A 16,583-nucleotide genomic window follows, 5' to 3' on the forward strand; every position below is an offset into this window, starting at 1 on the left:
CAAGGTAGATGCGCGGGGGCGGGAAGTATGAGTGAAGTTCTGTAGCTGATCAGGGAAGGGATGTGGCCTAGCCTCCCTGCCTGCGTCTCTGGCCACAGACTGTGACCCTGCTGTGATGCAGCCCCCTGTCCAGGACCCCTACTGCCCTGCTGCCCTGCATGCTTCCCTGGAACTACCTGAGGCTATGGCATCCTTTGCCACCCTGCTAGGCCAGGCATATACAGCAGTGACTAAGATGAACAAGGTCCCTGCCATTAGGGCATACACATCATTTTGTCAGCAAACAACTATAAATAAGCAAACAAGGTCATTACAGAGTGGGCTGTGTGTTGTAAGGGAAGAAAACCAGATAAAATGGTAGAGAACAAAGTTGGGGAGCACTTTTATACAGGCTGTCTTGGTCTGGTTGGCTAGTACTATGTTCTGCTGCTATAACAGAAGTACCAGCAATGAAGGGGCTTGTAAACAACAAAAAACTTTATTTCTCAGAGTTCTAGAGGTCAGAAGTCCAAGATCAGGGTGCCAACGTGGTCAGGTTCTGGTGAGGACCCTCTTACAGGTTTTAGACAGCAATTTTTTTCTCACGTTCTCTCCCCCAAATTTCAGGACCCAGTTATAAGATAGGGGGTGGACGAGGGACAGCAAGTGCAGAGCTGGCCTGGGGAAGAGAGCCTGACCTGTTGAGGGTGGTCAAGTGGGCCCCTCACTCCCCAGGTTCCTTCTCAAGGCTCCTGCATTCCCTGGTTTCCTCTGTCACAGCAGTCTGGGCACTTAGTGGCTTAGTCTGGCTTCTAAACCACTAAGTCTGGCTTCTCTGCCTGCAGGTTGGGGCCCTCAGTCTGGGGTCTTCTCTGCTCCCCCTTCCCACAGGGGCTCCAGGCTTCCCTGGCTGCCTCCTGGGGACAGAGATTACACAGCCAAAGCAGGCAAGGGGCAGAACTTCCCCCTGCCCCCTGCCACGAAGACCAGCGCTCTCCTCAAGGCCTTTGATTCATCCATAGGAGCCCAGCACCATGTCTACAGAGTCACACTCAGCCCCGAGCAGAAGCAGAGCACCGTGACCAAACACTGCACTCGGATCCAGAGATCAAGGAACAGCACAGTGACACCGACGGAGGCCTAGCTCTCCAGAGGGATCTACCCCTCCCCTGCCTTCCTCCCTCCCTCCCCCGCTTCCTCTTTCCCTCCCTCCTTCTCTTGGGCTGTCTCTGTCTTTGTCTCTCTCACACTCACACCCATGACTCTGTGCAGTCAGGAAGAGAGGTTCTGACAACAGGAAGCCAGGGGGGCACATCCTGAGGTCCCCAAGAACTTCCTGGCACTGACCTTGGTGACAAAGGCAGTGCAGTTTGGGGGGTAGGGGTGGCGCACAAGGAACATGCCTCATGGCAGAATAATAATAATTATCATTATAACAATATACATTCAGGACAAATCTAGCTGTCCCAAGCCCACTGCAAAATCCTTAATTCCAGTTGTGTCTCTGTGGGTAGAGGGAGGGGCTGCCTGCCTGCACCCCCAGGCCTTGCTCATTCCAGCTCCTCTAGGAGGGACCAGCCCCTCCTCCTGCTCCCAGCTGAAAGCTGACACATGGTGGGGAGGCTGGCACTGCCAACGCCATCCCTCCGTGTTGGGCACACCTGCACTGAGAACTAGGCCCACCTCCCTGCTGTGGCGTGGCGGCGGGGGATGGGTGAGCAAGCCTGTAAGGGATCATGTGGTGGCCGCCGTGGAGTGTCACTCCTCTGAGTCCCCTCTCCACCCTCTCCCAGCTCCTCCTGCGGGCCCGCCCGTGGCAGGAAGGGGCCAGGGATATTCATGGCACAGACAGGGCATGCAGAGCGGGCCCGTGGCATGCTTGGCCCGCCAGGTGCCATGCAGCTGGCTTGGACTTCTGGGCAGCTGTCAGAGGGCTGAGTGGGCAGTGGAGTCTGAGGGGGCCCCCTTAGGCTGGGCCGCTGATTCAGTCTGTGCTGGGGCCTCCTGGGAGTTATTTCCTTGGACAGGCAGCTGCAGAAATTCTGGAAGCACCAGGTCCTCTTTGCGCAGAAGGCCCCTCTGATCATGGGCTCCGCTGCTCTGCACCCGGTTCAACAGCTCCACCAGGCCTGTAGATGGCCACAGAGTCATGGAGGGAGACCCACCTATGCCAGTACACCACAGTTCCACCACCCTTACTATGGCCACAGCCTCCATGAGCCCAGCCCCCCTTCCACCTTCTACCCCAGCCTTTCTGGTCCCTTAACCTCAGTGGATCCTGGTCCAGCCCCAGGGACATCCAGGCCCCTGACTCAACACAGGCTTCTCTGATGCCACCCACCCTCAATGGTCCCCAACTCTTCGGGTCCCTAGCCCCCCCCGTCATCCCCAACATACCTTCAATGTCACAGGTCTGCCGCTTCCCAGTGATACTACTGGATGTCTGGGCCAGTGAGTTCAGGGACTGTGAAGGGGGGTGGGTGGCTTTGTCCTGGATCCTGGGGGGGCCACCCTAAGAGAATGTGGGATCAGAGCCATAACCAGGAGGGGAGTTACCGTGGCCAAAAGAGGGCGCCCCGCCCCTTGCTCACCTGGCTGCGGCAGGGGGGTACGTCGCCAGCTTCAGGGATCTTCACACCTGCAACAGAGAGCAACACTGTTTTTGTTTGCCTTTGGAAAAGACCCTCCTCCCCCTTCCTCTTGGGCCTGAGCTGCCCTGGGGGACCAAGCCCCAAGGCCAGAGTACCCTACCTGGGAGAGTGTCCAACACCAGTCTCTGGGCCGCCACGGAGCTCACCAGCTTCCCTAGATCCAGCGGCTGCTTCTCACCTGGCTGCAAGGACCGGTCAGCCCGCCCCTGCCCCTGCCCCTGCCCCTGCCCCAGCCCCTGCCCCACGGCCCTGCGGCTCACCAGGCGCAGCGCCACCTGTTGCGGGCTGAGGCCATGCTTCGCCAGGATGGGCTGCAGCGCGTCCTGCAGCCGCTTGGTGGGCTTGGCGGAGATCCGCACCACGCGCTCCAGCGCCGCCAACTCCAGCCTGCGCGGGACGCTAAGAGCTGCGGGAGGGCAGAGAGCCCGCCCCACGTCTCCCGCAACCCACCTGGGACCAGCCCGAGAGAGGACAGAGCCTGAACTGGGGAGGTGGGACTGCTCGGGGTGGGTGGGGCCTTAGCACAGCGGGCGGGGTTAGCACAAATGGCAGGAAACGAGGGAAAACCGAAGCCTGAAATGGGACGCAAACCAGGGTCGGGACCCCGGACTCCGCTGGGGGAAAGACCCTTACTCGAAGGTGATCCTGTTCTCCAGTCGCACTTCCTGGTCCGCCAGCACGGTGCAGTCCTGATCCAAGACCAGGGCCTTCTGCGGACGACAGGCAGGGTGAGGGTCTCATAATCTCTTCTCCCCTCCCCTCCCCCTTCCCCGGGTCTGAGGGAACTCTCATTGTCACTTCCTCCCAAGGCCGCCATTGAGGCTCCCTAAGGGTCAGAGGGAAGGGCTGATGGACGGGTGAGTTGTAGAGATGCAGACAGAGTAAGAAACCAAGCTGTGGCTCAGTAGTTAACGAATCCGACTAGGAACAATGAGGTTGCGGGTTTGATCCCTGGCCTTGCTCAGTGGGTTAAGGATCTGGCGTTGCTGTGAGCTGTGGTGTAGGTTGCACACTCCGCTCAGATCCCGAGTTGCTGTGGCTTTGGTGTAGGCCGGCAGCTACACTCCTATTCGACCCCCTAGCCTGGGAACCTCCATATGCCGTGGGAGCCGCCCTAGAAATGGCAAAAAAGACAAAAAAAAAAAAAAAAAAAGGAAAAGAAACCAGGCTGGGTCAGAGCCTAGCTTGGCCAAGTCCAAGGAGAAAGGTGGTAAGGATGCTGGAGAGACTTGGAAAAGGAACAGTTATGGGAAACATTGGGAGGGGGCATGAAATGGTAATGGGGCTGCTTGGCTAGGGAGCAGATTTAAGTCCTGGATCATGTGGCCACCTCTTCCTGAGCCAGATGAGCACCTGCCTTCTAGAGGGCTGCCCCTTGTCCCTCAGGTGTGTGAAATCCAACCAGACCAGCTGCATGCATTTCCTCCCTCACCACCCACCTCTAGTCAGCAACCCTGGCCTTGTCCCTTTTTTTTTTCCCCCTTGCTTTTTAGGACTGCACCCAGGGCATATGGAAGCTCCTAAGCTAGGGGTCTAATTGGAGCTGCAGCTGCCAGCCTACGCCACAGCCACAGCAACATGGGATACAAACCACATCTGCGACCTATGCCACAGCTTGCGGCAACACTGGATCCTTAACCCACTGAGCAAGGCCAGAGATGGAATCTGCATCCTCATGGATACTAGTTGGATGTGTGACCTATTGAGCCACAACAGGAATTCCCGCCTTTCGCTTTTTTTGACACTTGTCCACTTCTCTCCATTCCCACCTCCTAAGGAGACTTCTCGTGGCCTCCCTGCAAAAAGGGCTCTTCCCTCCAAGACACCTGTGAGGCCAGAGGATTTGACTCTCGGCACAGTGCCTAGCACACAGTAGGTACATAAAAGGAGTTGTGATTACCACCTCTGGAGGCCCTGCTGCGCGTACCAGCCCAGGGCAGGGAGGCAGCCTCTCCCAGGCAGTAGGCCTGTGCTGTGCTGCAGGGACAGGTGGAGTGTGGGTGGTACAGTTATATTTAGCAGACACGAAAACCCATCTGGGTTGCGGAGGCTGCCTGGGCGGCCCAAGAGAGTGGGCAGTTTCTCCCACTGCTGCCCTCACACTCCATGCTCCAGACCCCTGAACGTGCCCTGCACTTCTTACCCACCTCTGCCTGGAATGCCCCCCACCCCAGCCCTGCCAAGCAAACTCCTCATCCTCATCAACTGCTGCCTCTTCCATGAAACCTCCTGGGACCAAGCAGAAATGCTTCCCTTGCCCCAGAAACTCTCTGGAGGTTCATTCCTCCTCCCTGATCACATCCTGCTTGGCCCACCTCCAGCCTTTGGACCTGGAGGACAGAGCTCAGCCTGGATCCCTTTGCCCACCCACCTGACAGGGACTTAGGACTGTTTACTGGGTAAATGAAGCACTGAAAGATCTTCCTGGGAGCATCCTTCCTTTACAGCCCTGCTTACTAGATGCTTTGGTTTAAGGGACTTTTCCCCTAGACCCCTCTTTAAAGCTATGCTAGTTTGTACCTAAAGGAGTTTTTCACAGGTTGGGTGCAATTCGGTGTTCAAGGTGGTACAGGAAGTGAAGGCGCCCCCAAATGGCCATTTCTTTCTTTCTTTTTTTGCTTTTCAAGGCCGCACTTGTGGCATAGGGAGGTTTCCCAGGCTAAGGGTACAATTGGAACTGTAGCCGACTGCCTACACGACAGCCACAGCAATGCCACACCTGAGCCACGTCTGCGACCTACACCACAGCTCACGGCAATACCAGATCTTTAACCCACTGAGCAAGGCCAGGGATCAAACCCGCAAGCTCATGGTTGCTAGTCGGATTCGTTTCCGCGCTGCGCCACGACGGGAACTCCCAAACAGCCACTTCAGGGATGGTAATCCTGAACTGGGAGCTGGGGGTGGGGTGGGTACAGGACCAACGCCAGCAGTGGTTTTCTCCCACTCTGCCTCCCAGAGAACATCACATTGAGGATGACAGATAAAGCTGGAAACCCACGTGGGAATAGTGTGGGGATAGGATTTTCATGGGATGAGAGTGGATATTTGAGTTGGAGTGAAAAACTGGTGTTGGGTTGATTTGGAGTTGGGCATGGGGGAGGTTGTGGCGGGGGCTGGAGTTAGGAAGGGGGTGAGGATTGGGGATGTGGTTGGAATTAAGAATAAAATTGGGTTGGGGGTCTTGGCTAAGCCAAGACAGTAATGGGGGTGGGGTCAGGATTAGGAAGGGAGTCAGAGTAGAAGACCAGGCTAGGTTCATACCTGCTCATTGCCCACCAGGTAGACCTTGATGTCAGGTAGAGAGAGGCCTCGTTTCTCACAGATGCCTGCCAGCATGTCACGGATAGTGAGGCCAGGTCGGGCTAGGGCCAAGGAGGCTGTGCCATCAGGCAGGTACACGCAGCAGTACTTCCCTGGCCGGCTTTCACTCTCACCTTCTGAGCTCCCAAGGCTCTTCCGGTGGCTCTGATTCACAGAAGGTGTCAAAGGAGGTGATGTGTTCACATGCAAGGACACACAGACAGGCACACAGACAGGTAAGCTCACGGGGGCACACACAGGCACACACATGCCCAAGGGCACACCTGTAGGCAGGCAAGATGTGTCCTCCTGTACGAATAGATGTATGCTCACCCAAGCATATGGGCACCCAGAGATAGGTCCACCTGCTGACTGCTGCACACGTGCTGTATACACCTGGGCACCCACACATGCACACACATTGGCTCCAGAGGATGTACACTCATGAAATGCACAGGGCCCAATGTGGTGAGGACAGGAAGAAAGTAAGGAGGCTGAGGGGCTGGCTAGTGGATCAAGTGGGGAGATGAAGTAGGGTCAGTGACTGGGAAGGATGGCAGCCACACAAATGGGCCTGAGTAGTGGTTCCAGGCCACACCTCCCACGGCAGTCAACTCACTTCAGACTTGCTGCTGACAAAGGCAAGGAAGCCGAGGTCCAAGCTGGCGGAGGAGTTGAGAGATCCCTGAGACTCTCTGCGCAAGGCTGAATTTGCTGCCCCACCTTGTTCTAGGGGAGGGGGAGAATGAGCAAGACAGCCCCCCTACCCCCACTCATCAGCTGAGGCCTCTCCCCAGCCCAACCAACCCTGCTGGAGTTCAGGGATCTGAAGTGGTTTGGGTTCCTGGAAGTTTCTCTATTGAGGGGGCTTCCCAAACTTCTGGCTCTAGAGTGGGAACTGAATCACCGAGGGAACCTGGGGGATCACAGGGACCTGCATTTCTTTTTCTTTCTTTTTTTTTTTGGAAGCATAGGCAGAAGTTCCCGGGCCAGGGATCGAACCCATAGCCACAGCAGTGACCCGAGCCACCAGGGAGCTCTGTGGGACCTGCATTTTCACAGACTTTAAGACTGCGGGACCAGTAAGAGGAAGGTGTTCTCAAAGCTGTTCCAGACGCCGCTCCCACTCATCTCAGTGGCCCGCTCCTGCCCTCACCCTTGCGGAAGGACTTGCGGAGAGGGCGGCCCCCAGGGCCCTCAGCCTGCGGCTGCTGCCCCAACTCCTCCACACCCAGCGGCAGCGACTTCCCAGGCTTCAGCTTAGGTTTCTGCAAGATAGAGGGAAGGCATTGGCAAAAGGCCGGACCCTAGCCCTCAGGCCGACCGTGGACACACCCCCACAGATCTACACCTGGCTGCTAGCCCCCACACCTCCCAGTCCGCACCTTCCTTGTGGCTTCAGGGCTGCCGAGGCGCGAGGATCCAGGTTCCCGCAGGGGGCGACCCTCGGCCTCCGCTAGGAGGCACTCGCGGTACATCGGGGATTTGACGAAGCGCGCATAGCTGTCGAACTTCATCAAGTTGAAGATCTGCGGAGCCAGCGCCGGAGGGGTGAGCCGGAGGGGGCTCTCTGAACGCCGCCACAGTCCCAGACCTGGCTGGCCTTCGGTCTTGGCGGGGTAGGCAACCTACGAGCGAGCCCCTACCCCCTCCAAGATCCAGACCCTGTCCCAGGTCCTCCTTCACCGCAGCCATCCGTATACCCTTTGATCCGCTCCCTGCCCCTACATTAGCTAAATCCTAGCGTCCGATTTGCGCTTTTCGCTACCCGATCCCACCCTCCCTGCCGTTCAGGCCCCGCCTCTGGATCCGGCCCCGCCTCTGCTCGTGGGCGCTCCCTTCCAAGGCCACGCCCCCTCGTCCCAGGCCTTGGCCCCGAGACCGCTCACCTGAAGCTGCTGTTCCCGGAACATGTCCGGTCGGGGCTCCGCCAGCACCTCCTCGCCGAGCCAGGCCTGCCGGTCGATATTCACCGGGCTCAGCGCCTGGCTGGACAGGAACTCCTGGTAGATGTTGCGGGCCTCCTGAGCTAACTGGGGCAGGAGGGACAGGAGATCAGGGACATGGCTCAGACCCTAGTCCCACCTTGATGCCTCAGCTCCTCCTTCTCCCCACCTGCTGGGTGTCGCTGGCTGGGATCTGCTGGAAGCGCTCGCAGGCCTTCCAGAAAGTCACGTTCTCGGCACTGAACTCCTTCTTCAGGAACTCCTGGGGGTGGGGAGAAGGAGGAGGCAGCCAGGGGATGTGGTCAAAGAGATTAGTATAGAGACAGGGCCAAGAAGCCAAGCCAGACAGATAGGGCCAGACAGACAGATGGGATCGGATCCGGAGGCACAGAGAGAAAACAAGAGGCAGAAAGAAGGAAACTTTCCAGCTGGGAGAAGAGCAAGAGAGTGCCAAAGAAAGGCTGGATAAGGCAGATGACAGAGGAGTCCCACTCTGGCCAGTCGGGAGCTCCCCCCACCCTTCCCCCCGTGGTGGCCACTGCCATCCACCCTCCCTATCCCACCCCAGGGCTTACAGTGAAGTAAGCCAGGCCCAGCGGGTCCTGCAGCAGCCGCTCGAAGGACAGGCCCCAGCTGGCCACAGGCTGCTCCTCGGTGGGGTAGGGGCTGCTGGGGCCACTGGGGAGGCTGTGGATGCTGAGGGAGCTGCCTCGGCCCTCGCCCTGGCCCTGGGGCCCTGCCGTGCTGCTTAGCTCTGCAGGGGGGTGGACAAGTGCAGGTGAGCCTTGAGGGCTTTCCCAGCCCCTGGCCCCACCTCATCTGCAGGTACTTTCCCTGGAAAGACAGCAAGTGGCAGGGGTATCCCCACCCTGTTTCCACATATACCCCCCCAGTCCCCACCCTCACCCCCAGCCAGGCTTCTTCCACTCACTCTGTCACTTACCTCCATCAGAGACAGCCAGAACCTACAAGAGACCCGAGATGGAAAGTCAGGGTAGAGCCCAGAATGGCTTCTCAAGGGACATTTCTAGGCCTGGCCCGCAGGACTGGAGCTGTGTTCTCCTCGCCTGGAGGGCCAGGCTGGCATTCTCAGCTGGGTCACTGCTGGCTCAAGGTTTTGCTCAGACTGCTCCAGGCTTCCCTTCCATCATGTGCCAACTTTTGTTTGCTGGGACTTATTGCCAGGTCTCCTCCAGGCACCCCTGGTTGACCCCCAGCATCCACCTTGTGAGCCTGGGTACAAAGCATGGTGGGGAGAAGCACAAACTTTTAATCTTGTCCCTGCCACTTCCTAGCTGTGACTCTGGGAAAATTAGTTGTCTGTAAATAAGGGATGATGATAATAATAGTATCTTACTTCCTGGGCCTGCTGGGAGGATCACATCAGTTTACTATATTTCCAGCCTCTAGAACACTGGCCAGCATGTGGCAAGTGCCATAGCAATGTTTGCCTCTGTCTTTGAGGAAGAAGGGCTGTCTCTGATGATTTCCTTATGGCAACTGCTTCCTCTTGGGAACACTCCACCTTGGGCAAGGCACAAGGTGCTATTTTATAGGAGAGAGCAGTGGTTCTCAAATTTTAGTGAGCATTAGAATGTTGGGGGTAGAGGAGAACCTCCAAGGGATTCAGGTTCAGGAGCTCCAGGATGGAGCCTGAGACTCTCCATATCCATCAAGCTCTCAGGCCATGCCGATGCCACTGGTTCTGGCCCACACTGTGAGCAGCTGTAGAGGCCAATCCCATCCTCCCCCACCACCCCATGTACAACTCCGGTTTCTCTGGGAATCCCAACCATTAGTGAAACAGAAAAACCCTCCTTTCAAAATGACTCTCGCAGTGGTTTCCCTTGGCCTTCCTACCTTCCTATCAGCATCTCCGGCTTCCTTGTCATCTACACACGCAAGGTGGCCCCTACCCCTCCCTGACTTGTTCTGGGCTCTTCCTTTCTCCCTCCCACATCTCCTCAGCTTCAAATGCACATAGCCAACTTCCTGCTGACATCTCCGCCCAAGCGGCCCACAAGCCCTCCCAACTCAGCCAGTCCCAAATGGAAGCTACCTCTGCCACCACCAGAGCAGGACACGGGACCAGCTTCCCTGCATCCAGTTTTCCTTCCATCACCTGGGCTCCCAACACCAGGGCTTGACTCACCCCTTCCTCCCTCTCTCCCACCGCCTACACTTTCGCTCACAGGAGCTTCCACCACCTGTGCCTTCATTCCATCCCCACTGGAAACAGGTCTGCAAACATCTCCTCCCTAGAAAGCCTCTCCCCCCCTCCAGGCTGGAATCTCCCTCTTTGTTCCTCAGTCCCAACTGGGAGCCCCTGGGTCACCCATCTGTGGGCCAGAGCTGGCCAGCAAATAGGTAGGGCATTATTAATATCAGAATGTTTTTTTTAAACATTTCAGGGGTTTCCCACATTTAAGAGTCTGGAGTTTTACATGAAACCCCAGCTGCCCTGAGCTTCTTCCCAGCATGGCAACCTTGGCTGGCACTAAGAAGCAACTGCTTTGCCTAGAAGGGGTTCGTGCTCTCCTCAGAGGTCTCAGGGGGCGAAGGGGGCCCTGTTGGATGTATTTATGTTACTTATGGAGGCAGGTCCTGCCCCAGGTTGTCTGAGTTCAAATTTGTGCTGTGTGACCTTGGACAAGGTACTTCACCTCTCTGTGCCTCACTTTCTCCCTCTGTATGGATGGGGCAAATAATGGGCCTGACTTCAAAGGGTTGCTGTGATTAAACAAGTTATGTATATGTAGAGAGAGAACTCAGAATACTAACTGGCATGGGGGAAATATTAAAGGAGCATTACTATTATTGTTGCACTAGTGGTGTCTAACCCTGCTCCAGCTTATGGCTTTGTCAAGCCCTGCTGTTGAGGGAGGAGCACAGCTATCCAACTGTCAGACCCAGACCCGGATTCAAATCCTAGCCCTGCCCTTTTCTAGTTTTACAATCTTGGGCCCCTCCCTGAGCCTGTCTCCAGACTGGAGTGTGGGGATAATGCTGAGGAGGAGGGAAAGTTTGTGGGGAGCTGGGCTGGGCATGGAACCGCCCCACGCACCCTTCGGGGCCACCCCAGCCTCACCCTGCTGCCTCAGCACTTGCCCACCTGACACCTTCATCCGAGGCCTCTCCTTGGGGCTGCAGGACAGGGTCCCAATTCCTGGGGTGTGCAAGGGGGACAAGTTGAAGCCCTAGCTGCTTTCTCTTCCTGGCAGCTGCCTTCATGCCAGCACCTGCCTGCACCAGGTTCTTCTCCCCAGGCTGCTCTGTGACTGTACCCAGCCTCCACCCAGGTCTCTGGGACCCATCCTGACCGCCCCCCCCAGCCCTCCATGGTGGCCACCTGGCTCTCCCTCTTCCCACACCCACCCATCTCTCTCCGGCCCCCTTCCAACCCAGGGTTCAGCCTCTCCCTTGCTCAGAGCTCTCCACCATGCCCCTCCTCCACTCTGCAGGCTTACAGTCCTATTTTGTTTTATTCTTTTTGTACCTTTTTTTTTTTTGGCTTTTTAGGGCCACACCTGCAGCTTATGGAAGTGCCCAGGCTAGGAGTTGAATTGGAGCTATAGCTGCCAGTTTACACCACAGCCACTGCAAAGCAGGATCTGAGCCACGTCTGCGAGCTCTACCACAACTCAAGGCAATGCCGGATCCTTAACCCACTGAGCGAGGCCAGGGATCAAACCTGCATCCTCATGGATACTAGTCAGGTTCGTATCTGCTGTGCCACAATGTGTCCGCTGTGCCACAATGGATTGTGTCTTTAGGTGGGGCCAGGTCCCAGGTCCTCTCCTGGCCCCACTCCTCGCTCTGGGAAGTAGAGCAGTTGCTGGGTTACAGCTGAAGCTCTGCCTGGGCCTGACTAATGAACCCCTTCAGCCTCCCCCATTGCCTCCTCCTCACCTCCACCCTACACTTCATCAAACTTCTATTTTCCACACACCCCTTCACACTCCCGCTTCCTGCTTTGCTGTTTCCTCTGCTTGTTATCAGCTCCTGATCCCCCTGCTCCAGTCTCAGCCCGTTGACATCAGTCACTCCCAAACACCAGTCACCTGAATCCCACTGCCCACTCTGCCACTGCGCACCCATGTCTGGGCCTCTCCCCTGTCAGCCTGCTGGCTTCTGGAGGGAACCAGCCTGAACCCCCTCCTCACAAAACACTGTCTTTGCTCGGGTGCTCCCAAGCAGCCAAGAGGGCCCGAGCAACCCTTCTCCACCCCCAGCAGGAGGCCCTGGCCCTCGTCAAGGATGCTCTGTCTCTGAACCATCTCAGTGGCCTGCAGTTCTTCCTGGCCCCTCTTGCCCCACTAGATATTAACCCATGTAGTTGGGGCTGAGGCAGGATGGTGATCCAGAGGTGGCGGGGGGCGAGGAATGAGACCAATTCCAGATCCAACATTCTGGGGCAAGTAACTTCCCTTCTCTGGGCCAGTTTTCCCCTGGGTAGCACGGGGGCTCAGCCTACCCAACCTCCTGGGGCTGCTGGGAAGAGGGAGCGAGGCCCTATTTGTGGCAGCAGCAGGTGTGCAGCTGTGAGAGCAGCGAGATGCTGCTGGCAGGGCTTGGATCTGCCCAGGCTCCCAGGTCTGGGGAAGTTGTGCTGAGTGGGGCTGGCCTTGCCCCACCCTGGCCTGCCTGAAGAGAAGTGGTGAGTGAATGGGAGAAAAGGGGAAGAAAGGATGAGGAAGGGTGTGGTGCCAATGGCGCTCCCGACCCAGGTCTGGCCTCAGTTTGCCATACTTTTTTCTGTGGAAATGGGCCCTGGGGGAGCCGTGGGTAGGTGAAATACTATGCTGAGGGTGGCCTGACATTTGCTGAGCCCTGACTCTGTGACAGGTGTTCTCTGATGGCGACAGCACACATCCATCTTCTCCCTCCATCCTCACATCCCGACTTTGTCTGGCAGGTATTATTACTCCCATTTCACAGGTGAGAAACCTAGGCCCAAAGAACTCACACAGCTGGGAAGTGGCTGAGCTGAAATTAGTTCCTGACTCTGGAACCCGAGTCTCTGGTCTACTGAGCTGCCTCTCTGGATGGACAGGAGACATACCAGGGAGAAGGGAGGCCCAGGGCCTCACCCCTTGCAGCACAGATGGGAGAAACAGACTGGAGGGAAAGGGTCCAGGGACTCCGGGTGAGTTCTGCCCTCTGGAGGGGTCCGACTGCGAAGGGAGGGCTGATTTTCTGAGCATCTTCTAGGCAGGGCCCTCTCTACCATCATCTCATTTCATCCTGGCTTGGGGATACTGGGGCCCCAAGATACTTTCTGGGTAAGCCTGCAGAAAACCCTGGCTGCCTCATTCTTCAGCTCGAGGCAGGCCTGTGCAGCCCCAGGCTGGACTCCAGGAATGTAGGCTGAGGTACAGTGGGCTCTGCCCACGGAGAATGATTAACTGCGCCTCTCCAGGCTTCAGCCTCTCCAGCCCTTGAGCTCTGTCCCTGTTCACACACCCTGTTTTCCTGCATGCATTCCTTTCCCCACGCTGTTCCCTCCTCTGGCTGGCACATCTTTTTAGGACATCGTCAATGCCAACTATGCAGGAAGTGAGTGGTGAAGTTAGTTCTCCCTCCCAGGTCCGCCTCCAGCTTTCTCTATCCCTGACCCCACCCTCCACTCTCACCCAAACCTGGATTTGATTCTGCTCTTCGTGCCTGTGCCTTTGCTGTCCTCCAACAGACCCAGAGCTGTTTGAGGGCCAGGGATAGGGTGACGGGCCTGGGTCTTGATGCCCCGGATAGGGCCAGCACTGAGCGAGCCCTGAGGAGGGGTTGCTGAATGAATGAGTGAGTGACCAAATGAAGGGGCGAGATTGGGGCTGTATGGAGGCATGTCTGGGAGGGGCTGAGAGCCATCTCTAAGTGACAGGTTTCATTGCAGCTGCCTGACTAGCTGAGTGGCAGAAAGATGAGGCTGACACATGAAGCTGCCTTGGCAGGGAACGATGGTGGTGGCGGGTGCGGGTGGCGGCAGGGGGAGGTGGGGGAGGACAGAGCCAGGCAGTTCTGGGGGGTGGAGGGGCCCTGGCACGGAGTCAGATTGGTCCATTCAAACGTGACTCCCTCTACTTGCCAGCTGCCCTCAGCTTGTCATGTACTCCATTGAGCTTCCGTCAAGAGGCAGCTCATGGAAGGAGACTGACAGCTGGCCCACAGATGCTGATGCCTGTTGTCCCTCCCTGTCTCAGCTGAGCATGGTCTCAGAAAGCTGCCCAATGGCCAGCAAGTGGCCAAGCAGTAACCCTTGGGATTCCAAGAGGCAGCACAGAGAGTTTAGAATGAGCCTGGGAAGAGCAAAGATAAAGCTGCGTGTGAAAGTCTCGGAAAGGGGCCAGGGCATCTGTGGGCTTGCCAGGGCTGGGAGCAGAGCTTGGGTGCCCTCCCTCCTCTGAATGACCTTCGAGCATAGTATCTATGTGTTGACATGGGACGGGCAAGGGCTGGATCTGTCTCTGGCCCCCTCAGCTGCCCTGCTGTTCTGGGCACTGCTTGGAAGCATCTACCCAGCTGCCCTCTGGGGTGGGTGTGGGAGTGGGCATGTTCCCCCTTGGCCTGGATGCCCGGGGAGGAGTGAGCCAAGTGTCATGCCTCCGGAGTGGGAATGCGAGGCCCACCGGTGCTTGAACTTTCAAAGTTAGGTTGATGGTATAGATAGCGGTAGGGGGGAGGGATTGGGCCAGCTTGGAGGGGTTCATCTCTCTCCCACCCAATAAAGAGATGCTGGAGGAAGGGGTGTAGAGATAGGTCTTGGGAATTAGGAGGAGGAGCGGGGGTTGAGGTGGTGGCTCAGCTTCATGGTGAAGCAGAGTGTCCTTGAAGAGGGGCTGAGAATGGAGTGGGGGGCATTGGGGCTGACAGTTATAGAACCCCCACAATGGATCAGGGGCCTCATATTCATCATTTGGCTTAATCATCTAAACAAGCCTTTGAAATCCATTCCAAACTTCTCATTTTTATAGAGGAAGAATCTGAGGGTCAGAGAGGACCCTCTAGCCAGGGACAACTGAGCTGAGATTGGAAACCACATCTCTCTGGACCCACTGGCTTTGTCCCACAGTACTAGGCTGGGGCTGTGTAAGAAACTAGGACACTGTCTGGACTTCCCAGAGTTTTTAGGAGGGACTGGGGTTCTGCCAAGTGGGCTGTTGTCCTAGGGATAGAAGAAGAGAAGCCCCGGCACAGCCTGTCTCATCTGCTGAATGAATAAAGAAGCTGGACTCTAAGAGCAGCTCTAACCCAGATGCCAAACAGCCAGGGAGAGGTTTGGGGGAGGGGGCAGCAGCCAGGGGCATCCCAGTACCCAGCTCCCCCTACCTTTCCTAGTGGTCCAGGAATAGAACAGACAGAAGCTGTATCAACTTGGCCTGACCCTGCAGACCCATCCCTGGCTGCCAAAGGGCTCCTAGTTCTGGCAGGAAGCCTCGGGAACAGGTCTAGGGGGAGGGCAGTGACCCAGCAAGGGCTGCCCCTTACCTGACCTTGAGCATCAGGACATGGGGGGCGATATTGCTGAGGCCGAGTGAGGTATGGGAGCTCAGGCCAGTATAGGGGGTGTCAAGGGGCAAAGGCCATGCCCAGTCTCCCTGCTACCCCAGGTGATGCCAAAGTAGCAAGGAAGAGAGCAGTGGGGACTGGGCCAGAAGCCTCTCCTCTAGTCTCATCCCCAGGGCGGCCCCAGGTCCCCCAGCAGAGCCATCTGGAAGGTCCTGTGGTGAGGGCACCAGGTCCCACCACCTGCTGCTATCTGTCCCCAACTTCTCCCGCCCGCTGGCAGCACACAGGCTGTTGCCCAGCCCTACCGGGTGTGCCTCTCGGGCTCCACCCTGGGTGTACCCACCTCCTCCCCGTGGGCCTGGCCTAGAGCCCACACTCACCATGCGTCCGTTGGGGACGCCCAGGTGCTTGGGCTTCCCCGGCATGCCGCTGCTCTTCACGGGTCCCTGCCACGGGAGGCGCCCACCATGGGGACTTCGGGCAGCGCCGGTCAGAGCTTTCACGGTGATGGGCAGGCGGCAGAGAGAGCCCAGCTCCGCTCCTGCGGGCCCTCACATCCTGAAACACCAGCTCACTACCTCTTTTCTCTGCCACAGGAAGCGTCTCTATAGAAACCGAACCACAGAAAGAAGCAAGGTCTAAGAGAGCGAATGCTTCTTCCTACATTCACACACACACACACACACACACACACACACACATGCACACGCACACGCACACACACATTCACGCGCCCGCGCGCACATGCTGCCAACACACCCTTGGCAGTGCTCTACTCAGGCACCAACACAGAGCAGGGGCCTCTGTGTGCCCAGCGAGGAGCCCAGCCTGGTCTGGCGCAGACCGGGGAGCTCCATAGGCATGTCTGGGCACAGAAGTGCCTGTTCACACACCTGGAAAACTTTGTACACCCTGCTGGGGCTTCTGTGGACATGGGAACTTGTGCACCAGGACCTGAATGTCCACTCGTCTACATTACTCAGCACACACCTATCCCACACCTGCTGTGTGCTGAGCATGCACACACTCAGTGCCCCTCCCCCTGGCAGCTGGGTGCATTACTACCTCTGTCCTGAGACACCTTTGGGCTCTCCCTCCCAGGTCTATGCCCAGGTGTACAGACAAATGGATACATCTCATGCATGGTCACATACACACAAGATCCTTCAGGTGTGCGGGTTCTCCCTTGTCAGGTATACCT

General features: G+C 57.3%; 1 protein-coding gene across 2 annotated transcripts; it reads right to left on the reverse strand.

Annotated features, from left to right (window-relative positions):
- RGS14 (regulator of G protein signaling 14) lies at positions 460–16,047 on the reverse strand. 2 transcript variants are annotated; one of them, XM_005661452.3, is made up of 15 exons: positions 15,763–16,047; positions 8,823–8,844; positions 8,455–8,633; positions 8,049–8,141; positions 7,823–7,966; positions 7,319–7,462; positions 7,090–7,201; positions 6,553–6,662; positions 5,895–6,098; positions 3,264–3,340; positions 2,891–3,017; positions 2,731–2,812; positions 2,571–2,617; positions 2,377–2,491; positions 460–2,108 (listed from the first exon to the last, which is right to left on the reverse strand). In XM_005661452.3, exons 1-15 carry the CDS (start codon positions 15,805–15,807, stop codon positions 1,906–1,908), a joined length of 1,704 nt encoding a protein of 567 aa, XP_005661509.1. In that variant the 5' UTR covers positions 15,808–16,047; the 3' UTR covers positions 460–1,905. The 2 variants fall into 2 exon arrangements, with proteins under 2 accessions (XP_005661509.1, XP_013850320.1); XM_013994866.2 differs by lacking the exon at positions 8,455–8,633 and having other exon boundaries at positions 15,763–16,006.

Source organism: Sus scrofa, chromosome 2 (genome assembly GCF_000003025.6).
Source record: "Sus scrofa isolate TJ Tabasco breed Duroc chromosome 2, Sscrofa11.1, whole genome shotgun sequence".
NCBI lineage: Eukaryota > Metazoa > Chordata > Mammalia > Artiodactyla > Suidae > Sus > Sus scrofa.